The sequence below is a fragment of the Ctenopharyngodon idella genome, chromosome 5, assembly GCF_019924925.1.
Source record: "Ctenopharyngodon idella isolate HZGC_01 chromosome 5, HZGC01, whole genome shotgun sequence".
NCBI classification, from domain to species: Eukaryota; Metazoa; Chordata; class Actinopteri; order Cypriniformes; family Xenocyprididae; genus Ctenopharyngodon; species Ctenopharyngodon idella.
The window spans coordinates 44,069,573-44,097,350 of NC_067224.1; the positions used below are offsets into that span (position 1 = coordinate 44,069,573).

Sequence of the window (27,778 nt, forward strand, 5' to 3'; positions counted from 1 at the left end):
AGATCCGTCTTTTCACACTGAGGACAACTGAGGGACTCAAACACAACTATTAAAAAAGGTTCAAACATTCACTGATGCTTCAGAAGAAAAGACGATGCATTAAGAGTCGGGGGGTAAAAACTTTTGAATTTGAAAGGTAATTTGAAGGTAAATTGTATTTAATTTGTCTTCCAGGAAACATGCAAGTATCTTCTGTTGGTTCAGAAGGGCAGTACTAAATAAAAAACAATGATATTTAAACAAAATAAGAAAAATTGGGACATCTTCATCCTGTTCAAAAGTTTCCACCCCCCCCCCCCCCCCCACCCTCTTACTCAGGACAGTACTAAACAAAAAAATAACATGCATTTTGTATGATCTCTATTTTGTTAAAATTATTCACATTTTCACAGATTCTGCAAGTGGTTCACATACTTTTTCTTGCAACTGTATATATTTAAGTATATTATTTACACAATAAGTACTCTTTAAAAGTATTCTGAAATATGCTTCTTTTTCCACAAGGAGTATTACATTCTGAAGACAAGATATTACATTTTGAAACAAGCCAAAACTCAAAAGCAAGAACAGGACATTAAGATGATTCATTTGCAGATACTTTTATTATGTGTTTATTTATGACTGGTCACTAAATCTACGGACTTTATACAGTTGGGAAGTTAGAGCTGTATCAACTCACATTATTAAATCAACAGGTGTGTGTAAAATCATATAACACTGGCGACGAGAGACACATAAAAAGGAAGACTGAGGCTGTTTCCTGCATCATAAGATTAAAGTTCACATGAGCCAACGCTGGGCCTGTAATCCGCCTCCTTTATTAGCTCTTTCCAGGGAAGAAAGACAAAGAAATAACTGATAAAAGGCCAGCACAGTCTCCATTTGAAGGAGGGAATGAGAGAAACACAGTACAATAAATTATAATAAATATATGGAAAATGCAAACTCGTAAAACAACAACCAGTCTTAAAATATAACCATTTCATAACAATTCATTGTATTTCTGCATTTAAGGTCAACATGAAACCCCTTTTACTTGTGACGCATTTCAGAGTGCAACAGCATATTAAAGAAAATTCAAGAAAAATGTGGCATTTTATCCACCAGGAATTGATTGGATGATGATGCTGATGATGTATGTCATACGTTAAAAAGGATTTGTGATGCCAGCAGAAAAGAAAAGTTGTTTCAGAGGTGGAGAAAGTTGTTTAATTTTGATGAAAAATGATTTAGACTAACATGCATCAACAAATCATTCAAAATCAGAACAGGAACACGTATTAAGAAAGTTAATCAGACTTCATGTTGACTTTAAACGATGCAGAAGCTTGTCATTACAAACAATCAAAACTTTGCAAATGTGCAATACGCACAGAAAATGGTGCAACTTCTTATAAAAACAGAGCCAAAAAGTAATAAATAAATAAATAAAATAAATATGCAACGAATATTAAATAAATAGCATCACCGAATAAATAGAATAACATGAATAAATATGCTCAAAAAGACGTGTGCGTGTATATTTTTGCAGCCTGGTTTCAGGTAAGTGCACCTACACTAGAGACGGGGGTTAAAAACAACAGAGAGTTCAGATAATAACTGTACAACACAGAGCTCTAACCGTATTTATATGCACTAAACACAGCCAAAATAGAAGTGGAATACTGTATATAATAAGAAATATCACATCTCCAAAATGGACTCGCATTATAGGTGCATCAGATATGGATTTTCCAAAGAGATCCGAGAGTAAAGGAGGGCAGGAGAGAGACTTACACCCAGATACGCAGCCTCTCCTCTGCATCATGCCAAGCTTTTCCACGTACGAAGCCTTTATATAATCCGGTATATAACTTGGAATATACAGTGCATAGTTTACAGCCAAAACTTGCAGCGGAAATATTCAAACGAAAACATCCTGACATACAGTCATTATAATACAACTTCAACAAAAAAAGATGCGTTTTTTTAAATAATTAATGGGTGAATCTCAAAAAAACAAAAAAACCTGTCAGTCATTTTTAACCCAAAGTAAAAAAATAAATAAATAAACAATTATATTTGCATAATAAAGAAAATGAAGTATGTTTAACCCTTTGGTGCTCCTCGCGTGGCAGACAAAAAAATGACAAAATTTTTCCTTTTTTTATTTCAATTAAATGAATGTACTATATTTTAGTTTGATAATGTTTTTCATTTAATATCCTGTATTTTTGAGGGGATTTGTAGTACTAAATTATATTTATGCAGTAGTTATAATCCATTTATTCATTTTTTGAGCACAGACTTCAGTTTGTTTGTTTTTTAAAGACACTTAAAGTGAAAAAAGTAAACTTAAAAAAGTTATAGAAGTTCGTTATGAAAACTGCACAAAAATACTATAATAATACTAAAAATACTAACAAAATCAAAGCCATAAATCTAAACAAGTTGTGTTCCAAATTTGAGGTTGATGTCTCAAAAAATGAGCTTTCAGTAAGATTTTGTTTGGGCGCAGTACCAAATGCTTCCACTAGATGAAATTCGTTTCCCATTCATTTCCAAAGCAGCCATTTTTGATGGCTAGGAGCACAAGTGTGACTAATTTTTTTTCAGGACAGTTTATCCTTTCTGAATCATTTCCATGATTTTTTGTGTGTGTGTTCATATATCAAGTGCCAAAACCTTTAAAAAGTTTTGTACCATTCCAAAGTAAAAAAAATTGAAAAAAACAAAAAGTAAAATGTTTTGGTCAAAAACAACCAAAGAGCACCAGAGGGATAATTATTATCTCCAAGACCAAATATACACATTTAAATCACCCAATTGTCAGTATCCTAAATAAAAAATGGTTATAAAAAATGTTGTTATGAAAAAGTCAAAATTCACAAAATCTTAATGGTGCTTAATTTCTTTGTACAACATTTAATTTCTATATGAGCTGGACATTTCTTTATGAGATTCACCCAAATCATAAGCTACTGTAAAGTCGAATAGTTTGTTCTTGCTTTCGTTCATCTTCAGTGTAGGAATATAGTCTCTTGATTTTGAACCCTTGTCATGAGACTGTTTTAGACCTCATCACGATTAGTCTCTCGTTCTTAACCCAGTTTTTTGGTTATTTTTGCAGCGTGGAAGAATTTCAGGGAAAAAAAGTGCTCATCTTATCTTTGTTCTTCAGGCCTTTTAGTCTTTAAATAGAGACACTGGATCTATTTGTAACATTGAATATGTTAAATACAAAAATGCTGACAACATCAATATCTCTGTGCATCATAAGTGTGTGTCAGCATCTCACAGGGTTTGACATGTAGTCGGCTGGTTTTAATCTGTACAGACCGGCTGTATTTTATAATGTAAGGTCAGATACCTTTGCAGTTATTTCCAAATTCACTCCCTAAAAATGTTTTGTCGACACTGCACACAAATCCGCCCTTCTGTCATTTCTCATCCAGTGATGAGATCAGATGTGTTTGTTCAGACAGTGTATTTAATATTTAGTGTATCTACATAATTTGTATAGTGATAACATTATTATTAGTATAATTATGAGTCATTGTGGAAAGAAAGGGCAGAAAAATCAGATTTGATGCATTTTCTTGAAAAAATGGATTGAGTGGATTTGAATCGGATTCACACACACACACACACACACACACACACACACACACACACACACACACACACACACACACACACACACACAAAAGGATTTTCGCTTTATGAACAAAGCATATGTTAAGGGTGAAGTGTGTAATTTCTGCACCACTAAACATAACTGTAAAAATAACAAGCGAGATAACAGTGATGCTTTGCTTCAAAGAGCACCAGTAATGACTGTTTTCATAAAGGTTTCCCAAACGCTCCCGCTGTTTGTCATTGGTCAAACAAACAAAAGGTCCCACCCCAAACTCCTGCCATTGGTTAAGCTTGTCAGGATGCATATATAAACAGATCTATGTTGTGACAGAAACTCTGGGACACAAGAAAGTATTTTAACACTGAAAAAAAAAAAAAATTGTCTTGTTTTCCAGTACAAATATCTAAACATTCTGAAATCAAGATATATTTACTTGAGAAGCAAAATGACTTTAAACACGTTTTTGCTCAAAAAAGGAAAAAAAAAAAGAAACTGTAAATGGGGTCAGAAAAATAACTGTCATTGTGGAAATAAAGAATGGAAAAATCTGATTTTATGTATTTTCTTGCTGTTCAAAACTACAAGAAATGGACTGAGTGGATTTGGATTTTTCCAGTTTTACTCTGTATTTTACATTACAAATACAGTATTTTTTATCAATTGATCAAAAAGGTTTTGCTAAAAAAAAAAGGGGGGGTTGAAAAAATAATCTTGATTTCCCTTTGAATTAAGTTTATTTTTCTTACCGCATTGGCAGATATTTTTTCTTGTTTCAAAGGGCACCTATAATGCCACTTACACAAGATGTAATATAAGTCTCTGGTGTCCACAGAATGTGTCTGTGAAGTTTCAGCTCAAAATACCCCACAGATCATTTATTATAGCTTGTCAAATTTGCCCCTATTTGGGTGTGAGCAAAAACACGCTGTTTTTGTGTGTGTCCCTTTAAATGCAAATGAGCTTTCCAGAAGAGGGCGGAGCTTTAACAGCTCGCGCTTCGGTTGTTCAACAACAACAAAGCTGGAGAATCTCATGCAGCCAAAATGAGGATTGTCAGTAACGGTGTTCAGCCTTACATTGTTCAAACCGGAGTCGACACTGATGGAGAGACAACTTTTGATTCAACTCATCGACTAGTATGTGCGTCATGTTAATATTTTGTGCAAATCCAGCGTTGAATTGACCCTTGTTTGTGAAGCAGTCCGGCGTAAAATGACGGCATGACAACAACACTCTACTACAACAACTCTTCCTCTTCTCTAAAGCAGCCCAACATGGCCTCGCCCCCTTTGCTGCGTGTTCTCGGGGGCGGGGTTCATGTAAATTTTGGGGTTAGTGATGTCACCAACCTGGGAAGAAGCTCGTTGTAGTCCCTACCAGCCGTTCATTTTGATACTTTTTTCAGGAAACATTTCATATTTTTTTCATTTGACCTTCTCAAGTAAAAGTATTTAAGAACGTTTTGATATGTACTGGAAAACAAGACAGAAATGCTAAAAAAAAAAAAGATTATTTTGCAGTGTAAGTACCTTTAACCTATTATTTTTGTTCAGTTTTAAATCTTTTCAGTTTTACTCCACCCCAACATTTTATGGACCGTCCTGTCAGCCGGAAACCCTGATACCCGCTGCATTTTATTCGCACGTTATATAGTGATTTCCTTCAGCACAGATCCTGCGGTAGAAAGGTGTCCTGCACAGTTGAGATGTTCTTAGTCTCCTGGTCTTTGACTTTCCCCCTCCGTACCTTCAGTTGCTCTCAGAATCCAGGGCTCTCGGAGCTGCTTTGGCTGTAGTAACTGTGCGCAGGGCTCGGGCTCCTGGAGCGACTCCTGCTGCGGCTGCGACTGCGGCTGCTGTAACTGCTGTAGCTGCGGCTGCGACTGCGACTAGAACTGCTGTAGCCGCTCGCGGAGCTGGAAGAGGACGGGCTCGGCCGGTAGTACGGGATGGGCCGTTTTCGTGCGCTGCAGAAAAGATGGAACAGAGAGATCATATAATACAGGCACATGATAACATAAAAATAAAAAAATCATAAGCACTTGAACACCACTTTGACCACTCAATAACATCAAATATGTGCTGTGCCATCACTTTGCAATCTAGTTTGTAATGTAATATCAGTTATTACTTATATTGTCTTAAATGGTAGCTAGTTTCTTGCTGGTCCAAGGTGGTCTACAAGCTCTAACTAGCTTAACCAAGACGGTTAATCTCACTCTCACCAGCTAATCAATCAAAAACATATGGGTTTTCAATCTTTTAGACATCCTAAAATTTTAAATGGACTCTAAAAAGTGGTAACCTGCAAATGTTACCTGTTTTATTTACTTGATTTAACCCACAAAAATTAATTTTGTTCGTATAAAGTAATGTATTTAGGTTGATTCTGCAATATTAAATAATATTTTTCACTTAAATAACACCAATTAATTTAGATATTATTTTTAGGTGACCCATTTTTTAGTGTACTTTCTTATATAAAAACCCAATTTATACTGTGAAATTTATATATTTAAACTTATATTTAAATATACTTAATTAATATTATAAATATGTCTAAAATCTTATTTGGAAAATATTTACTTACAATACAATACTGTTACATATTCTGTCTCGTTTCCCCTGTCTTGTGTTTAAGGACTCTTACTGTATTTTTGTTCCTATTTTTCCTGCTGTTTGACTTCCTGTGTTTTTTAATTAATTAATTTTAATCTGAATTTTATTTATTTGTTTGTACATGTTTTACACTGATTTAAACCAGCTGTAATTAACTTATAACCACATTGGACCAGCTAAAAACCATGCAAAACAAGTTACCATCATTATCAGGTAATCACAAAACATTGTAATAACTCCAATAAATATATAATCATGTTGTGGTCAAAGCGGTGGAAGTGTCAGCGTGCTGCAGCGATGATTAGTTTCTGTAAGAGAAAATGTCTGGAAAAGGACGTTCAGCTTTGGTTAGTGAGTGTTAACCACACGCTCATTTTGTGGTAGCATCAGGTAATCAGACAGTAAATGGAAATGCACACCATGGGCTCCGTCTTCAAAGAGAAACATTCGTTCTTACAGTATGTTAGACACACATTCACACTTCTGTAGCATTTAGCATTCGCAGTGAGTTGCTGTTAGCGAGAATTGCATTCCTGTGAGGTTAGCTGAGGAGGCTAAAGCGAAAAAGAGATATTTGACTCAGATTGTACCAAGAGACTCTGAACTTAGTGTGCTGCCTACATATAGTATTTTAAGGCTGTTCTAAGACACCTAATTTTGCAGATACTGCAACTTCAGTGAAGGAGACAAAAACCATAGAATATATACAGATGCCTCATTAGCGGCCCCTATACGTAAGCTGTCCACCGTATTACAAAGCCAGTCCGTAAAGTTATACCAAGCGGCAACCTCCCACAGTTTCTCTTGAAGCCAATATGGAAGTGACTTAAACTGCAATTAATCGACTGGTCGCTAGGGACAGGCTCCAAAAGAGAGCAGAATCTCGTTGAGTCCCATGTTAAAATGCCCAACTTTACAGCAGAAAAAAACATGTTTACAGCTTGGTACAAATTGTGGTTTTGGTCTATACAGCTAATTTTGCCCTTCATGACAACTCTGAGGGGGGTGAATTTTTTTATAACTCATCCGTTTAAATTACATTAAGCCTTAAAGTTCTGCATAATTAAGGGCGTGGTCACTTGAGTGACAGGTTTGCCGCTGCTGTCTGTGAGCCGTCACTTTACCTCAGCTAATTCCAGCCGCTGAATTTGGCATCTCTGCCGTGTTTGTGCGTTTTTCAGGATTATTTTATACAATTATAAAATAATATGGCTTGCTGCGTTAATGCTCAAGACTCGAGACAGATGTGCGTCTGTGTAGATGTGCACGCATGCGGAAGATAAACAGAACGCACGTTGTTGGATCGTGGCATTGACTAAAAGTTTTGTTTGTGAGATTTACTACAATGACAATGGCGGGAGGATATAAAACTCTGACAGCACTGCTTGGATATTATAACTAAAACGCTGCATTTTGAAAAATTATACTTTGGACGCGGGCTCATACAGTTTTACAACATAAACGCTCAGATTGCATAATTTTTTGAAGAATGATGATGGAGAGCAGGTCATTCAGAAGAAATGTGATGCAAACAATGGATAATATATCAATATTTAACGCTTTTATAGACAAAAAGTACTATTTTTTGTTTTTCAATGGACACTCATGGACATTTTACCCAAGTGCCACGGATTAGATTCATCTCACGATCGCTATTTCATTATAACGGTATGAAGTCCCGTTTGATTTTGCGTGTTGTTATTTGCACACCCGACACAAATTACAATTACTGGTGCTGGAGCATCTATATCGTAACAAAGACACCGCAGATTGACAGTAAACTTTTAGAACTTTCTAATGATATAACTTATCTTTATTAATATTTTAGATAGTATCTAGGATAGATAGATAGCTCTTTTTCCTGCTAACATGATCACGTCGAGCTAGGCGGGCGTGGTTTCAGCACCTCAGTTCCAACCACATCCCGCCTCTTTGCACATTTTCAGTTATCTGGGAGTGACGTGCGGTGACGCGCTGCTAAGATGGCAGCGGCCTCATTTTTGCTTCAAAAATGCTCTTCAGAAATCTACGGGTGACGTCACGGACACTACGTCCATATTTTTTTACAGTCTATGAGTTATACCAGAGATGGCGCACTCGTATTACTGTGAATGGGAGAAAGTGCAACACGCAATATGGCGGAATAAGCCCCGCCTTCTAAGTAAAAGAGCCAATCGGCAATTGGTAAAGTCGTCGCATTACTGCAGCTGCCTTAGAAGCTCCGGTTGCTATTACAACAATGTTGTAGCATCTTGGAAAACTCAATAGGTGCGTTTGAGTTGTTTTCGCTTCGCAGACCAATTGGTGTATGGCGTCAAAATACCGCTGGAGCGATTCGAAAGCAAATGGAGCTGCCTGCTCTCTAATACTTTGATGGCATAAACCGATCGGTCTGCGCATCGCCGCTTCAAGTTGAACACACCTATTGAGTTTTACTGTGAGTGATGACAGCAAATGTTGACCGTTCCAAGATGGTGGTCGCGTCGACGTGTCGATCTGCGTATACATTTCTATGGGCAAAACCCCCGTGCTTAATTGACCGTTCACAAAGACCCGCCCCCCTTTAGTTACTGTTGCTACGTCCGACAAGCCATGCCGCTCTCTCACGCCACACATCATTTTTCATAACAATGCAGAGCAAAGAGGACACTGAAACGCATCGACAGATAAGACAGAGTAGGTTACTTTTGATATGAAAAAGTCTCAAATGTCAAATTTTGTGATTTTTAAAGAAATTTAAACAATTAATACCATTTTGTGGCTCTTTAATGTGTCGTGACAGATCGCTGTAGCGCCTCAGTTCAAGCGGCTCGTGAACAGATCATCTCTTCCAACTAGTTAATTTATATCATCAAATAAACATGAATGAACATCAGAAGGAATATTGTGTCAAACGCAGAAAGACGTCAGTACACACCATTTTTCAAGTTCAAATCGACCAACATTAATCCACTAACTCCCCTGACTGCTTTGTCGGACAAAATGGCGGATTCGGCATTATGATTGGTTAGATCGCCTGTCAATCAAACTCCCTGCGAATTATGTTTTAATAATGCTTTAAAGAAGTACACTTATTTTGTCATATTGACTAACATACTAAAGCACATGTGAAGTACTTGATTATAATTTCAACCTGTTGTGTGTTATTTGATATTACATTTCTAGTTAATATTATTGTCAAATCGATTAATCGCTATTAATCGCATCTAACATAAAAGTTTGTAAATATATATATATATATATGTGTGTGTGCATGTGTGTGTGTGTATATATATATATATATATATATATATATATATATATATATATATATTTATATACACACACACACACACATATACAGACACGTATTATATTTACAAAGTTTTGTTAGATGCGATTAATCGTGATTAATCATTTTGACAGCACTATATTTTAAATCTTTTAAATGTACTAAATCTTCATGATTACAAATGTGAAATTACAAATATGTTTAAAACATGTCATGCAAGTTTCAATAGAAATTACATTAAAGTATATTTTAGTTTACCATAAATGCTTGTAGTACTCTTTAACCATATTTCAAAAACAAAAGAATTATGAAATTACATACAAAGATGTACTTAAATGTGTCAAAAAAGCACTCTTAATTTAAACTAACTGCATTTAATATAAATTTAAACTATAATATATTTAATTTCAATTAACTGAAAACATTACATATATTCATTAAAAGTATATAATTTCCATAATAAGTACTCTTTTTAAAAGTAGTGTACTACAGTGGCCAGAATGCATTGCTACAAGCAACAGGGAATGAAATCTACTGTATCCAAAATGTTGACTATAATTACTCTTAAAAGTAAACACTGAAACACTGATAAAATATCTCAGTCCAACAATATATTGTCACGTTCACATTTTCAGCTTAACATCAAAATCTATTGAAGTCAGTTGTGAACAGTATATTGTTTTTCAGTATTTTTTAGTCCACATTTATCTGGATGGTTGGTTTCACTGAGCTCATCGCAGTGCATTCTGGTCTCTGTGTCAGTGACCTGTGTAGGACTGTTAGTGTTAGTCTGTGAAAAGGCCTGAAAGAACTCGCAGAGAACGACAAAAGCAGAGATCGAATGAGTGAGTGAGTAAGACAGAAGGTAAAGAGAGACAGATCTAGTGAGGAGGGGCAGTTGTACTCTTGTGATGCTGCAAACTGCTTCAGTAGTAAACCAGGGGGTCCTGATGCATGGCAACGGTTACCACGGTAACCATGCCTGCAAATCATCATCATTGTGGTGTGATGTCGCCATGGAAAACCTTCATGCAGGAGAGAGTGAGCACACCTGACAGATCAGAGCTCAGATGAAGAAAACGATTTCTTTCCCATTAATGCAGAAAACATGTGAGATCATTCACTCAAGTACACACTAGACTCAAAATGTTCATACTGAAAAGCAGAAAATTGTGATTAAAGCAAAATCAGGACAAGCCAAATACTAAAGTTCAACTCAAATTCTTATACTGATAATGTAATTTTGTATTATTTGTATTATATTATTTTGTATTAAGACTTCTGTATCAAACGTTTGTACCTCACTGTAAGTCAAAGTCAGTTGTATTTTTGCAGTAGTGGTAAAATGAGCTGTGCAGAAATGATGCAGTGCACAGACTGGCCTGCAGGTGTCAGTGTTTCTTTAATTTGCCTTGCCTGTGCCAGTGTTGTTATTGTGAACTAAAACTATTTAAAATCGCTAACTGAAACAAAGCTGAAATACATTAAAATATAAATATTTGATGTAAAACTTAAAAATCTTAAACAAAAATTAGAAATGTTGCCTTGCTAACTGTTGAATTGCTAAAATTACTTAAACTAAACTACTAAAACATGAACTTAAAATTGAAATGAAAATGAAAAAAATAAATTTAAAATATTAATAAATACTAAAATAGTATATAAATAATACTAAAACAACACTGGTCTGTGCATTTATTTGCTATGTGTTTCACATACTAAAGAGAAAATGTGCATATTTCTTATTCCCATTTCAGGTGGTTCTGATTAAGGAGATCTCTCTTCATATTTATGGACATTCTCTGGAGCCAATCACCAAAGCTGTAAATGTCATGTGACTACTTGTCAACTGTCCTGCTGTAAAAAAAAACAAAAAAAACATCCATCCATTTCATGCTTGAAACTTTTGAGGCCTTCAAAAAAAAAAAAATGGAAACACATCTACTGTAATATAATGAAATATTCGCTCGAAATATGCTTTATTTTATCAGAATACTTTTGAATGCTTTTTGCCCCTAGATGGTGTAGTTATAGACATCTACCAGCAGGGGCAACCAGGAGTCAGACCTGAAAACTAGGCTGCGTTTAAGTCCACTTTTTTATGCCCTCTCGTTCAGTCGGATGTACGTCATTGCTTACGTTGCACGAGTGACCACTACTGCCAGTGTCATGACAAATCAGGTCCTCCTTCGAAATCGTGTCTCCCCAAACTGTTAGTTAATGGTTATCCTAAGTATATACAAATTATATTAATTTATAAATATGCATAGCTTACTATGCGTATGAAAACACATTAAACCAATTAAACATTATTTTTTACACTTGATTAACTGTTAATTAATAAATAGCCTTATAATAATAATAGCCTATTAAGTGAATAATTGAACATCATTAATTTGTTTTATTTATAACTTAAATATTTGGACATTTAACACTTAATTTAACACATAATTACATTAAAGATGATTGTGAATACATGTAGGGTAAGTGCAAATGTGTGTATAAACTAAGTTATCGCCTATCTGTATGCTATGCTAGTATATAAGCCAAGTAATACAGGCATAAATGGTCATTATAACGTAGTTGAAACAGTATTTATCGTAACATGATTTTGTAGGAATTGTAATCAGGCGCTAAAGAGAGTACCAATTGGATCTCTTGGGGTCCTAAAGGAGACCCGATTTCAGGGGGGACCCAATTTGGACCCTTGCAGTTGGATTAAATGGAGCTCTTGATCACGTGTGGGTAAATTAAGTATGAACACTGCGAGTTGTGATGTCACAAACATGTTACATTGTGGTCTACGGCGCTGTCTGAAGTGTACATATGGGTAGACTTGTTTCCTCAGTCAAAATCAAGGGGTTGAGAGTCTATCTAAATAAACTTCCCTTGCCCACTTGATAAAGTTCCCTCGCCCACTTGATAACGCACCTCAAAATGGTGGAAGTGCTTAGGGAAGTTTTCAAGTGTATGTCTAAAAGTGGAGTCAAAGGCAGCCCTAGAGGCTTTAAATGAAGAAATGACTTCGCCTTGCCATATCATTACATTTAAAATATGAATTGATCTGAAATGTGTTTACCTGGTGATCCTGCGAGCTTCCATAAAGCTGGGCGAGTCTCTCCGTCTCTTCCGGATGGGAGAATAGCTGCGTGAGCGGCGGCGAGCTCTTTCCGCATCCGAGTGATGAGGACTGTCTCTCTCCCTGCAGACAGACAGAAATGAGAGATCTGTGTGTTGCATGCTGGGATTGAGAGGATTTGGCCTTGACAGCGTGAAGACAGTCTGTTTATCAGAGCATGTGTGTGTCTGCGTCCTTCAGATGACTGGATTTATTTGATTCTCTGCATTTCGACACAAACTACAGGAAGATCGCTTGATGTGGAAACGGCTCTCAAACTGCATCTGACTTTTATTTAAAATATATATTTGTGTAATATATACTACTGGAATAATTAAGTATTTTTGAAAGAAGACTATTCTGCTCACCAAGACTGCATTTATTTGATCTAAAATACAGTAAAAATGTGAAATATTATTACTATGTAATAAATTTATTCCAGTGATCAAAGCTGTATTTTCAGCATCATTACTCCAGTCTTCAGTGTCACATGATCCTTCAGAAATCATTCTGATATGATGATTTGCTGCAATTATTATTGGTGCGAAATTATTAAAAATTATTATTATGTTGAAAATAGCTTTTGCTGCTTGATATTTTTGTTATAAACAGTGATACATTTTTTTTCAGGTTTCTCTGATGAATAGAAATTTCAAAAGAACTGCATTTATTTCAATTTTTTTGTAACATTATAAATGTCCTTGCTTTGCTAATTCAATCTGTCCTTGTTGAATAAAAGTATTCATTTCTTTCTTTCATTACATCTTGCTTACCCCAAACTTTTGAATGGTAGCGTATCATAATTTCTACAAAAATATGAAGCAGCACAACTGTTTTCAACACTGATAATGATCAGAAATATTTCTTGAGCAGCAAATCATCATATTAGAATGATTTCTGAAGGAAAATTTCTTTTAAATCCTTAATATTTTAGGGATTGGTCTGGTCTTATTTTAAGCATAACTTAAAATGTATTGTGGTTTATGGAAGACACTTTGTTTTAAAGGGGTCATGGCATGGATTTTTTCATTATTTTAATATTATACTGTTCATAAAGTTGCACAAAACACATTTATATGTGGAAAAACGGTTATTTTCAACCTTCATTCTGACCCTCTGTCTAAAATCATCTGTTTTTAAGGCGTGGCTCCTTTAAGGCTTGTCAGTAAACGCCCTCTGTTATGATTGGCTAATTTCATTCATCGATGTCTTGCTCTGGAGGTGGACATATGCAAATGAATTTTCCCTTGTGACGTCACAGATCCCGCAATATCAAAACAAGCCGTTTTTGGAGCTTGATTAAATAAATGCTTTGTTTATAATGAGGAAGACATTTTAAGCTCTGAAACTTGCAGGATGTTTTAATGGTACAAAGACCTCTTATATGTCAAAAGATCAAGACAATTCTGATCATGGCATGCTGGTTGTGACATCACACTTATCTCATGAATATTAATGAGTTTATTTTATGAACATGTGTTAGTGTGTACCTTGAGTTGTTCTGGCGGGCGTGTGGGGATTTGTTCTTGCTGGATCCGCATTCTCTAGAATGAGCTCGTGACGACGACCTCCCGCTGCTCCAGGAGCTGCTCCGCTGCCGGGCCGTCCCGTGACTTTTGCTCTTCTTCTTCTTGGACGTGTGTTTGTGCCGGCCCGGTGACACAGAGGAACTCCGGTGGCGGTTTTGAGCGCGTCCGCGATGGTGGCGCTTAGACGAATGAGATCCTTTCGCTCTGCGTAAGGATACAGGAATAGACCGGAGGAATGGTGCTTGATATCCTTGGTTTTTATACATTGCTTTTTCATAGCTCAAGAGATTTCTCAGTTTTGGTTCAATTAGGTATCTACTGTAGATGTTACTCCTAAACTTGCCAAAATTGACAGTACAGAGCTATAAAATTAATGTGGATAGCAGCTCAGATGAAGCATATTTAAGTATTTAAATGCAGAGATTTAAGACAGAAAGTTCATACAATCAAATAAATCTTACTTCTTCTGATTCTTGGCTTTAGCGTGCGGCTCATGCTGGGAGTCGCTGCTGTGCGCCGGCGAGCGAGACGTCTTCTCTCGAACCCTCGGCCTCCCGCTGCGTCTCCCTGATGACTCTGAGAGCGGTTTGCCCGTCGCCGGCCTGTCGTCTCCACAGCCGTCCTCTCCCGTCTGGGCCGCGGGTCCCCCGGGGCTTTTGGGAAGGCCGGAGTGATGTTTAGCGCCTCTCAGATGAGGCGACGCGTGCGTCTGCGCGCTCGAGGGAGACGGAGCCAGAGATCGAAGCTTCTGTAGATGAATTATAACCAACAAACCAAAGGGGGAAAAGAAATAAATGTGAAAAAAAACAAACAAACAAACAAACAGAAAGAGAACAGTGAAATTAGACTCTTTTTCCTCCTGGGTGAAAGAGCGTTATCGTGTACTTGCCAAAAAAATATCTAAAAGAAAGTGCTAGGATTGTTCTCTGGCTTATAGACAGTCCTCTATTGTGCAGCGCATGCAATACTCGGCATGCAAAACCATAATGATTTGAAAAGAATAGTCCCGAAAAAGAAAATCGAAACAAAGAAGGGAAAGAGAGGGAAAAAAATATATGCGAAACTGTGAAAGAAAATAAGTTCAGAGAGAATATAAAGAGCGACAGAGACTGGAATATATACAGTAGAAGAGAAAGAGGACTTTTTCAATTTCAGAAAGAGCTACAAACAAAAAGGTGAAAAATAAAACTAGAAAATTAAAATAGACAACTTGACGGAACATCACAGAAATGGAAGGAACGAAATAAAGAGTCACAAGAATAGATTCAATCGAATTAGAAAACAATTGGTCTTCTACTCAATAGAACTTGCTTGTGGATTTGTTTTGTCCTGCAGACAATTGCTGAGATGTGAACAGCGACCCATTTCCTGTTTTAATAGCTTTTTAAATGGTTATTCTGTTTTTCAACTCCCTTTTGGTTAACATCCACTTACCAATAAAGTGGTATTCCCTCCTTTAGTAGGTAAGGTATGAAGAGAAGGGAAAAGTGGGGCAACATAAGTGCATCATTAGATTCACAAAATGCAAGAGAAAAAGACACAACACCCTTCCCTGGATAGTGAGTATGAAACAATGCATGAAAATCAAACCAAAGAGAGAAAAACACACACAAAAGAAATCAAATTCAAACGGATTTCACAGTGTGCGGGCTGGGAGACGAACACTTTGAGTGCATTTTATCGCTGCGATTTTAAAACTTCAAGAGTGACTGTATTGTGTTACGAATGAATGCTCTCGCTTCACCAGTTTCTCAGTAAAAAAACCTTTGACTGAATGTGCATTACGGGTTATCCATCAAGTTCAATTAAAGACCCCATGAAATGGCTCAATGAGCTGTTATTTCTGATTACCGTGATTAACATTTTTATGACAGAATCTTTCCTTTAGTTTGATGCAAAAAAGATACATTATTTAAATTGAAATGTATTCTACATCATGCATACATAATATTTATTATTGTACAGTTTGTGGTTAAAGGGATAGTTCACCAAAAACTATCATCATTTACTCACCCTCATGTCAGTCTAAACCCGCAAGACTTTTGTTCATCTTCAGAACACAAATGAAGACATTGTTAATGAAATCTGAGAGCTTCATTGACAGCTATGCAACTATCACTTTGACACTTCAAAAAGTTCATAAAGAGATCGTAAATCTGATCCATATGAATTGAGCAGTTTAGTCCAAATTTACTGAAGAGACTCGATTGAGAGGTTTGCTTGAGGTTTAGCAAGAACCAGTGAAGTTCATTCTCGTGTTACGCAGCACGTTTGAGCTTCAGCAAGAACCAATTTGGTTTGTTCTCGTGCAGGTTTGTTCTCAGATGAGCTTCTGTTTATGTTTGCTGATCAATGTTTAATTGTGAATAAGAGACTAAATTCAATCTGTTCATCATATAAAGTGGACTAAACCGCTCAATTCATATGGATTAGTTTTACAATCTCTTTATGAACTTTTTGAAGCGTCAAAGTGGTAGCTGTGCAGCTGTCAATGGAGGGATAGAAATTGTAGTAGTACACTAGCATATGGATAAACTCAAAGTCACACACGTTAAATAAAAGCTACAAAACTTTGATTTGGATTTCATGGGGTCTCTAAAAAAGACTTCACAGCACCCCTAAGATTGAAATTGGGCTAAAATATTTTATGTGAGCAAAGCAATGTCTCTGTGTTAAACTACTAATCCATCTTTTCTTTAATAACAATGCTGTAGATTAAAACAAGAACATTATAATGATGATTATTAGCATCAAAAGGAAGTGGATTTCTGACCTCAGACACTAACTTAACCAAACAAAACCTTATAATACCACATATATATGTATGTATATATATCGGATGAAAAAAATAACACAGCTGAGCGTAAACCTCAAATACTTCAGAAGCAGCCCTTATGTAACAAAAAAAAAAGAAAAAAAAAAGAGGGAAAGTGACCAAATCATATGACATGTACCATTTCACCAAAGACAAAAGGAATGCGACACAGACAGGAAATGCATTCTACCGAATAATAATAATAATAATAAAAAACAAAACGCAGACAAGAGATGGACCTGTGGGGAGGACAGTGTACTGAAGACTGAAGCATGAAAGCAAAGGTAGATATCAGATAGAAAAAAAAAAGAAAGAAAGGGCGAAATAGAGAATGAAAGGAGAGCAAACAGTTCTAAAAGGAAAACAATGAAAATCAACCCGCCAACCTTTGGTTTTCCTCAGATAAACAAAGAGAAAAAGAGAGAGAGACACTGATGTCAAGCTAGGGTGCTTGTCACATTCTCCACGTGCGTAGGCAGAGCGTTACCTACCTTCCGCTTCAATCAGTGACACGTATGCAATATCAACAAAACAAAGGAAGAAAAAGGAAAAACAAAAAGGAGAAAGGAAAATTCTCCGCAGCGAAATGGGAAAAAGACAATGAATTCTTTTAGTATCCAGGCTAAGATAATTGATCCACAGACTAAGGAGACAATTCCAACAAAACCAAGGCAAACAAAAAAAGAGTGGACATACAAAAAAAAAAAAAAAAAAAACGAATTTGAGACAAAAACCCGAAACCAAACAAACTGAGAAATCAATCAGAAATAAGAAACTCCCAAAGCAATCTGTCTTTTTCGCTTGGACACATGTGCAGCCACATTCTATCGTATGACAAGATCTCAACAAATCGAATTTGCTAGAAGGAACGTAAATATTGATGGCCATGCATGCGAAATGTGGTTTCATGGGGAAAGAGAAAGCATGTCGGGACAACGGACAGCACAGATGGATGGGTGAAGGGAGAGGGGTGTTGGGTGGAGGGTGGTCACTTCTAGGATGGAGAACTAACATCTCAAAGGGACCCCAGTCACGTTCGTTATTGGTCTGCGCAATAAGAATTTAGTATATTTGCTCTCAGCAATTGTCAAGAGTCTTTCAGCAAAGATGCCACATTGGGTTAGGAAGAGTTCAGAGACTCGTGAATCCAAATGGCTTGGGTCCCTTTTAGTGCAACAACTTTACTAAATGACTTTTTTAATCGGCCTATTTACAGTAGTTTGCTGTTGGCTAATGTTTACTGAGCGTCCGTTTGTCCCTGTCAAACATCTAGACAAACATTACACCACTCAAATGTTGACAGGAAGGAAACAAACAGCTAGATACACTGTAAATATATCAAGTGCTACTGAAATATACAAGTGAGCATTAGAAACCATGTCAATGAAAACCGTCTGAAATCACCAATGGCGCTGAACCGGCTCTTGTGTCAGTAGAGAGATTTGTCAGCCAAAAGAGAGAATTCATGAATCTGTAGCCTGTTTGACCACAGATGTGAACCAATAACTAGATGCTGCAATCTGCACACTGGTTTGGATTTTTAGGTAAATTGGAGGGAATGTTGCAGAATTACACTTTGTAAAATCATAATCAAATTAGCATCTGGTCTAATTACCACAATGCATCAGCATGTACACCATTTTGGAAAGGTCAATGTGAACAAAAAGTCCCTATCTGTTCACTCGGTGACCATATTTAAATGGGGGAATTCTGAAATCTCAAAAACTGCTTGTAGAACTCACATTTAAATGACATATTTCAAATCAGCAACAAAATCTGGCATGAAATGTCCTGTAAATGTTGTTTCTTATACTCAAATAGTGTTTAAAAAAAAGAAGCTTAACTGCAAACGGAGCTTCTGTCAGCAGCTGCAGTGATGCGATGACTTCACCAATCAGCGATTGGCTCTTTTATTTAGAAGGCGGGCTTATTTCATCATATTTCTCCCATTCATAAGTAATATGAGTGCACCGTTTTTGTATATCTGAAGTCTTTGATATGAATCAACAGGTGCATTTTGCAAATTTTATTTTCGCAAAATTTGCTTTGTCTTAAAATGCCATACAAATATGCATATTGCAGATAATATAAAACTGAAAATGAAACAAAACAAGTATTGGTAAAACACCTGTATATGGTATAATTATCATCATCATAGAGCTCTGACTGCTTCAAATTAAAGCTTTAAGGTCATAAATAAATACAATGAACAAATATATTTAGATATTACACATAAAACAACTTTTGTACAATAAATAAAAATTGTAAATCACTAATCTGATAATAACTATGGAAGCTTGTTTCTTCCACTGAATAAAAAATAAAAAAGGTAATTGCGACTTTTTTCTCACAATTGTGACTTTTTTTCCTCACACTTCTGACTTTTTTCTCGGAATTGCGACTTTTTTCTTACAATTCTGACTTTTTTCTCGGAATTGCGACTTTTTTCTCACAATTCTGACTTGTTTTTCTCGGAATTCGGACTTTTTCTCGCAATTCCAACTTTTCTCACAATTGCGACTTTTTCTCACAATACTAACTTCTCACAATACTAACTTTTTTCTCACAATTCTGACTTTTTTCTCTGAATTGCGACTTTTTTCTCACAATTCTGACTTTTTTTCTCGGAATTGCGACTTTTTTCTCACAATTCTGACTTTTTTTCTCGGAATTGCGACTTTTTTCTCACAATTCGGACTTTTTCTCGCAATTCCAACTTTTTTTTCACAATTGCGACTTTTTCTCACAATACTAACTTTTTATCTCACAATTCTGATTTTTTTCTCACAAACTGCAAGTTTTTTTATCTTGCAATTCTGACTTCTTTCCTTTTCTGAGAATTTCCTCAGAATAAGCTTGCAATTATGAGTTATAAAGCCCAATTCTGAGACTGAAAAAAGACTGAATTTTTTCTCTGAGAAAAAAATGTCAGAATTGCGAGATAAAATGTCGCAATTACCTTTTTTATTTTATATTCAGTGGCAGAAACACGCTTCGATAGATAACAGAACATATCAGCGACACACTCTATGAACTGGAATGAATTATTGAAAACAGTGAAATAAAATGAAATATGGCCTATAATGTTCCCAACATGTCCTCCAACCAATACGCCTATATAGGTCGTTTGTCAGTTCCCTGAAATACAACCCATAGGAGCGTTTGCTAAAGTTGCACCACTGTCGACAACAGGACACTTTCATTTTAATGCATTGGACGCTTTTATCTGCGTCATATTTTGGGTTTCGCGTAGCTCAATTGGTAGAGCATTGCAATATATAACAATATGCAATCATGTGATTGTGGGTTTGATCCCAGGGAACGGATGTGCTCATAATGTGTATATGCACTATAAATCACTAAGGGTAGATTTAGGGATGGGGTAGGTGTAGTCGTTAATAAAAAATGAGTTTTGCTAAATGGAAATAGGAAAAATGGTGGGTAAGGGACCGTGTAAAAAGTCCACACATTGCATTTAAATGAACATGCATTTTGATTGGTAACGACGGTCATACGTCATTTCATGATGACAGACGTAACACAACACTGTCATTAATTTTACGCCAGCTAGAGGGCGCATGACTTTAAAACGTAAATATAGGTCGTAATAAGGTGCCTGAAAAGGTGCTTTTGGAGGAGGACAGTCTCAATGTTCCTAGAATCCATTGACCTTTCCAAGATGGTGGTGCTGATGATGTATCCGGATCAGCCAAACGCAGCATCCACAGATTTCTTATCTGTGATTGTACCATTCAGACTCATTCATCCTCTCAGCAGAACCAGGAATGACAGCTGATTGGCTAAAAGCGTCTGAGGGATTGGTCGATGAAAACCATCGGTTTATGATTGATAATTCTTCACCTTACATTAAAGAATATGATCATTATAGGGACAATCTTATTGCAGGGTCACAGATCATCGGCTCTTTGAACACCTGATACACATCTGGAAAAGGGTGGCTACGGTAAAACTGAGCAGAAAATGAGAGTTTCAACTGTATTGACAAGAAAAGACATACCCATTTAATCTACTCGGTCCAGTTCCAAATCATATGAGTGCTTTTTACACAAACAAGACAGAAAAGTTTGGGCATTTATTTGTGGGAAGAGATCATGTGAATTCACAGAGGACAAGAAATCAACAAAACAGAGGGATGAATTGAGCAAATGAAAGAGAAAGAGAGCATGAGAACTTCTGAAAAACTGCATGCAAACCATCCCAGATAAGCGTGACCGCAGCAATTCCTCAAACGCGGGTCAAAGTTTAGCTAAATAAATAATGCCTTGTGGCCGGATTTGATATTGATACGAAATGTCATGCATAGTTAAATGAAATTGCACAAATGCAGTTAATCTGGTGCAATTACTATATAAAAGATCTTATCTTAGTGAATTCCCCCCTCGATGTCCTTGAATATATTGCTTTGAAATTTTGTGGGATACAATAAAAACTACAAGATAAGAAAAATCTACAAACAAACATGTGTTTTATACCTGTAGCTCAGATTTAAATATTAAAAATATCGGTAACACTTTACAATAAGATCAAATGTGTTTAGTTAATGCATTAGTTAACATGAGCTAAAATGAACAATATTATATTTTAAATCATTTATTAATCTTTGTAGATGTTATATTTATTGTTTGTTCATGTTAGTTCAGTACACACACTGAACAAAATTTGGTGTAGAAACTGTTTTCACTCTGAAATGCAAGTAAATTTCACCAACAATTACAAAGAAATGGCAAGTAACACGTCGAATTAAACATGAAAGTTTCAAGTAGAAATAGTAGACTGAAACTTATAACATGTATTCCAATAATCTTTGTTTTATTTACAACTCCGAAAAATAATTTTTCTATACTGCAGTGCATTAACTAATGCTTCAACAACTGATTTTAAGAATGAATTAGTAAATGTTGAAATTAGCATGAACTACTGTATAATCAATAAATGTTGTGGAAGTATTGTTCATTGTTAGTTCTACTAATTTAGTTAACTAATAGGGGCTTTCGCACCGGGTAGTCTTCCTGGTTGCACCGACATCACTTACGTCCTGCTGCTCTGGTTGTTTTGCGGGACTTTTATTTTGACGGCGCTGAGAACGGCTTAGCCAGAGCCTGAGCACACAGCACTCACATTCTCCATCTTCATTACTTTACGATCTGTTTAACAGTCCTATCTTATATGTTATTAGATAGAACTGTTAAACAAAGAAAAAGCGTTTGCCATGTAGTAGACGCTCCAATGTTGCTAGCTGAACAGAAATGCATAATCATAAACATTCTTTGGTGTAAAGGGTGAGAAGTGTCTGGACTTCAGCGTCGGTCCATTTTCTATGTTTGTGGAGTAAATATATAGGCTATAAACTGTGCGTTTACACAGCTTTTTAAAAATGGCAGGTGCCAGTGTTTTGAATGCGTTTGGCCAATCATGTCACAGGTAGTTCCCATAGAGTGCATTAGCGCCTGCCCACTCTTTCAGCGGCACTGGTTCCAGAAGTTTTTTTTTTTTTTTTTTCATTTTTTCATTTTTCATTTTTCAAGGATTTTAAAAAAGTCTTTGTTAAAATGTTACAAGCCATGAACCAAGCCAGCCAACTATGAGGTGAATCACAACACTACAAACTTTGATTTAAAGCAAAAAAGTTTTCGAAAATCTGACAAAAAGATAAAGCTACAAGACTGTGAACTTAACGGCTTCAGTGAGGGAAAGAACTACAATCCCATAAAGCACTGCAAACAGCATAATCGAATTAAAAACACCGAAGAAATGTAAAACTACTCATTTACAAATGTTGATTATATGTATATAAACAACTTATTTTAAGTTCATTGCAAAATAGCCGTACATATACAAATATTTAAGTATTTTGAGAGCGTGGTGACAGTGGAGTGGGCGGAGCTAAAGAGCTCTTTTGGCACGTTTTGCTCTCTGATAGGTGGAATTTTCTGCACAGTATCATGGGTAACGTAGTTTTTCACCACAAATTGCACTGTTAAACACAATTATTTTAAAAATGAGCTGAAATAATGCGGGTTGAAGCAAATAGCATTGATTAACAACCTTCACTCTTAAATGCTGGGTTAAAAACAACCCAAGTTGGGTTGAAAATGAACAAACCCAGCGATTGGGTTGTTTTAACCCAGCGGTTGGGTTAAATGTTTGCCCGTCATGCTGGTCAATTTTATTTAACTCAACTATTGTTTAAAAATGACTATATGTCTGGCTTAAAATGAACCCAAAATAGGTTGGAAATTAAAAATCAGACACATAATTACTAGAGGAAACAATAATAATCAAAAGGTGAACATTTATTAATAAGCAATTTAAGACATGTTTATTGTTTAATTATTATTCATTAAACATATTAATAAATGTTAATTTCCAACATACTTTGGGTTCATTTTAAGCAAACAATACAGTCATTTTTAAACAATAGTTGAGTTAAATAAAACTACCCAGCAGGTTGTGCAAACATTTAACCCAACCGCTGGGTTTGTCCAGTTTCAACCCAACTTGGTTTGTTTTTAACCCAGCATTTTTTAAAGTGATGTAGATCAGTTTTTAAAGGTTTTTAAGTTATTGCTTAAAATCAATTTCCCTATGGAGAAAATTAATAGAAAAAATACTTCTAGAACGGGACTGTTGCACAGGACCCTACTCTGAAGTAGGAGCTAATTTAGTTCCCCCAAATGGCGTTCCTAACTAAAATCGTGCCCAGTTCCTGTGGTGTGAGCGTACTTCCGCCATTAGTTATAGGAACTATGAAAAGTTTCCTCTGATGCGAAAGCCCCTAATGTTGACAAATGAAACCTTAATGTAAAGTGTCACCAAAATATCTGATCAAGGCATCAACATGCTTTCATAAATGTCTTTCTCATGGGACGTTATCCAACACCAGCCATCGAGTTATTGGCAATAGATGCTTTATGTAAATCAATAGCATTATGCCACAACTGTTAATTTGTGTGTTGGGGTGGCGGATGGAGCTGGTGCGTCTATGAAAACCCACATGTTGCACAATGTTTAGTTTTCAAAAAGATCCTGTCGACCCTCAACATTTCCATTCATTCTCTTTCTAGAACTGAAGAAGTCAACATGGCTCATACGTGAAATAAAGCATGACATTATTACAGTGATGGACATCTGCCTCGACAAAACAAAAACCCTTCCCAACAAACACTGAAATGGCTTGAGAACAGAAAAACTCACAAAATGGAGCCAAAGAGGGAAAAGAGATATATAGAGTCAGCTCACACAGATATGACTGAATCAGGTGGACGAGGTGTGTGTGTGTTTGTGGGATTATTTGTCTAAACGGCCGAAAACAGATGGAGGTAAAGTAGAGGAGACTACATACATCGTTCGCTTTATTCGCCTCCGTGTGATTGGTTCCAGAGTCTTTGCCGTTGCGGACACGGACGCTGTGGTTCCCGTTCTGCCACGTGATTGGCTGGTCAGCGCTGGGGGACGGCGGTGGGCTGTGGGCGGTGTGAGTTCCTTCCTGTTTGTGCCTGTCGTTCTTGCACTTTGCATTTGATCTGAGAGGTCAGAGTGAAGACAGATTGAGTTTAGGGCTAGAAGAGCACAATGAGAGCACCTCCAACAGTGTAAGAAGCTTTTCTGTCATTTTCATTCATTCTCTTTCTGTGATGAAAGAGGAGACTAATACCACATTACCACAGTCTTACTGTAGTAACTATGGTACTTTGGCAGAAACTATGTTCACCCTGGTAAATGTTTGTTAGGGGAGATGTGTTGGAGGGGCTGTGAAATGGAGATAAGAAGCACCTGCTGGGTGATTTGGAGAGGCTGGCGGTGGAGGAGATGGATCCACTGCGGGAACTACAGCAGCTGCCTCTGTGCTGAGAACTCCTGCTGGGAGATTCGACTGAACACCTGCGGGAAACACACAAACACACATCACACACTCACACACTCCAGCCACAGCGCTTCATACACTCTCACAGTGATGCTTTCATAAACAGTCCATGCACATGGCTTACATGAAATTGTAAGTGCGTGTTGAGCTTTATGGGTGGTTGCCAGGGTGTTGCTACGCAGTTGCTAAAAAGTTTCGACTGGTTGTCAGTGCAATGATAGCTGGTTGCTAGGGTGTTCTAGATGGTTACTAGGGTGTTGTGGGTGGTTGTCAGGGTGTTGCTATGCAGTTACTAAAATGTTTCGACTTGTTGTCAGAGCATTGCTAGGTGGTTGCTAAGGTGTTCTATCTAGATGGTTACTAGGGTGTTGCGGGTGGTCGCCAGGGTACTGCTATGCAGTTGCTAAAATGTTTCGACTGGTTTTCATTGCATTGTTAGGTGGTTGCTTGGGTGTTCTAGATGTTACTGGTGGTTGCCAGGGTGTTGCTATGCAGTTGCTAAAATAGTTCGACTTGTTGTCAGAGCATTGCTAGTTGGTTGCTAGGGTGTCCTATCTAGATGCTACTAGGGTGTTGTGGGTGATTGCCAGGGTGTTGCTATGCAGTTGCTAAAATTCTTCGACTGGTTGTCAGTGCATTGTTAGGTGGTTGCTAGGGCATTCTAGATGGTTACTAGGGTGTTGTGGGTGGTTGTCACGGTGTTGCTATGCAGTTGCTAAAATGTTTCGACTGGTTGTCAGTCTATTGCTAGGTGGTTGCTACGGCATTCTAGATGGTTACTAGGGTGTTGTGGGCGGTTGTCAGGGTGTTGCTATGCAGTTGCTAAAATGTTTTGACTTGTTTTCAGAGCATTGCTAGGTGGTTGCTAGGGTGTTCTATCTAGATGATTACTAGGGTGTAGTGGGTGGTTGCCAGGGTGTTGCCATGCAGTTGCTAAAATGTTCTGACTGGGTGTCAGTGCATTGCTTAATGGTTGCTATGGGTGTTCTAGATGATTACTAGGGTGTTGTGGGTGGTTGCCAGGGTGTTGCCATGTTTCAACTGGTTGTCAGTGCATTGCTAGGTGGTTGCTATGGGTGTTCTAGATGGCTACTAGGGTGTTGTGGGTGGTGGCCAGGGTGTTGCTATGCATTTGCTAAAACGTTTGACTGGGTGTTGCTATGGATTTGTTGAAATATTTCAACTGGTTGTCAGTGCATTGCTAAGTGGTTCCTACGTTGTTTTAGGTGGTTTCTAGGGTGTTGTAGGTGGTTGCCAGGATGTTGCTATAGAGTAGCTAAAATGTTCTGAGTTGTTATCAGGGCATTGCTAGTTGGTTGCTAGGATGTTCTAGATAGTTACTAGGGTGTTGTGGATGGTTGCCAGGGTGTTACTATGCATTTGCTAAAACATTTCAACTGGGTGTCAGTGCATTGCTAAGTGGTTGCTATGGGTGTTCTAGATGGTTGCTAGGGTGTTGCTATGCAGTTGCTAAAATGTTTAGAGTGGTTGTCAGTGCTAGGCAGTTGCTAAAGTATTCTAGATGGTTGCAAGGTGCCTGCTTACTATCCCAATTCAAAAATTACAACTCTGATTGATTAGAAAAGCAATAAAATTAATTGATGAAACTCTAAAATCAGTGCACTGGATTTTCATGGTCAGATTGAGGCATCGTAATACTAAACATTTGATCTTTTTAGAAAAGTAAACAGCAGAACAAACATCACTCACCTCTTCTTCTGTTTGTTCTTGTCTTTGTGTTTGATTTTGGGGCTACCAGATCTGAAAGGAGAAAACAAACATGAACTGAATACAGGAAAGGAGTATAAAAGCCTTAAATTCAAGTGTGATCGAAGGATTTATATCAGTCTGATGCAAGAAAACAGACTATAGTTGTGATTACAAGGTACTAGCTGCACCAGTGAGCACTTGAAAGAAATAATCATAGGATGACACAATGTTTACCAGGTTATTGGTACTGAATATTTTGTTTGAGAGACACTTAGTAGAGAGTAAACTAGATGTCCATGAGCAAAACTGTATATTCTGCCTTGTTTTCTGAGTTATGTCTGTGAAATGATCAATACTTATTACATTTCTGCTATTTTCCTCAGTGCTGTCTGAACATCTTTTCAAAGAGACTGACAGACTAATATCGTATTGAATAAGTGTTTTATAGGCCAGTCTACCAATTGTATCATTGATTCATCGAACAGCACATATAAGCAAAATGAACTGTGGCTGGTTACTTCACATGTCAATAGACGGCTCTAAGTGGATGTCGGCTCTGGAAGACTAATAAGAGTCCAGAACAGTTTCCAAATCATAATATCTATTCTAAAGCATCTCATATTAGCTCAATGTTTACCTGTGTCTCCTCTTCCTCCTTGAGCCAGATGTGGACCTGAGACAGAGGGATTAGATATTAGATTGTGATCACCAGCTGTTTACATCAGTGGATTTTGTAGTGCATCTGTTTTAACAGCTTATGCCTTATATTTGCAAGATTTAGGGTTCATTTGGGTGATTTAACACACCATATAAACCATGGTTTCACCTTTAAATGACTTTGCTCAATTCATACTGAAAGGAGAAATACTTGATTTTCTTTCTATGCTCAATTTCTAACTCTCTATCACACCTTTGCCCTTGTACGCAGTCTGACAGTACTGAAGCTGCTGTGATAAGACATCTACACAAGAATCCACCATGTTTTCCTAGTGTGTACGCTATTATATAAATCTGACAGAACTGACAAGCATCCGTCAGTCCTGTCATGTTCTTCTGATATGGGAAAAACACCGAAGGGCAATAAAGCCGTCAGGGTAACGGGAGATAAATAAAAATGATCTGTCCTTTACAGAGAAGTTTACATGGACTTGCGGAATATGCAGCATGTCAGTAGACACATGAAGTGTGTGATCACAGTATGATCACATGATCT

At 37.0% G+C, this 27,778-nt stretch overlaps 1 protein-coding gene across 1 annotated transcript in view; it reads right to left on the minus strand.

The window, feature by feature from the left end:
* Positions 1-574: 574 nt before the first annotated feature.
* The window catches only part of srrm3 (serine/arginine repetitive matrix 3), a 95,515-nt gene continuing 68,311 nt past the window's right edge, over positions 575-27,778 (minus strand). The window contains exons 7-14 of the mRNA XM_051894618.1: positions 27,203-27,238; positions 26,566-26,616; positions 24,765-24,872; positions 24,334-24,514; positions 14,617-14,903; positions 14,117-14,359; positions 12,588-12,710; positions 575-5,585 (exon numbers count right to left, since the gene is read on the minus strand). Of these exons, the coding sequence (XP_051750578.1) occupies positions 5,378-5,585; positions 12,588-12,710; positions 14,117-14,359; positions 14,617-14,903; positions 24,334-24,514; positions 24,765-24,872; positions 26,566-26,616; positions 27,203-27,238 (1,237 nt within the window). The 3' untranslated portion in view covers positions 575-5,377. The remainder of the gene's footprint in view (positions 5,586-12,587; positions 12,711-14,116; positions 14,360-14,616; positions 14,904-24,333; positions 24,515-24,764; positions 24,873-26,565; positions 26,617-27,202; positions 27,239-27,778) is intronic.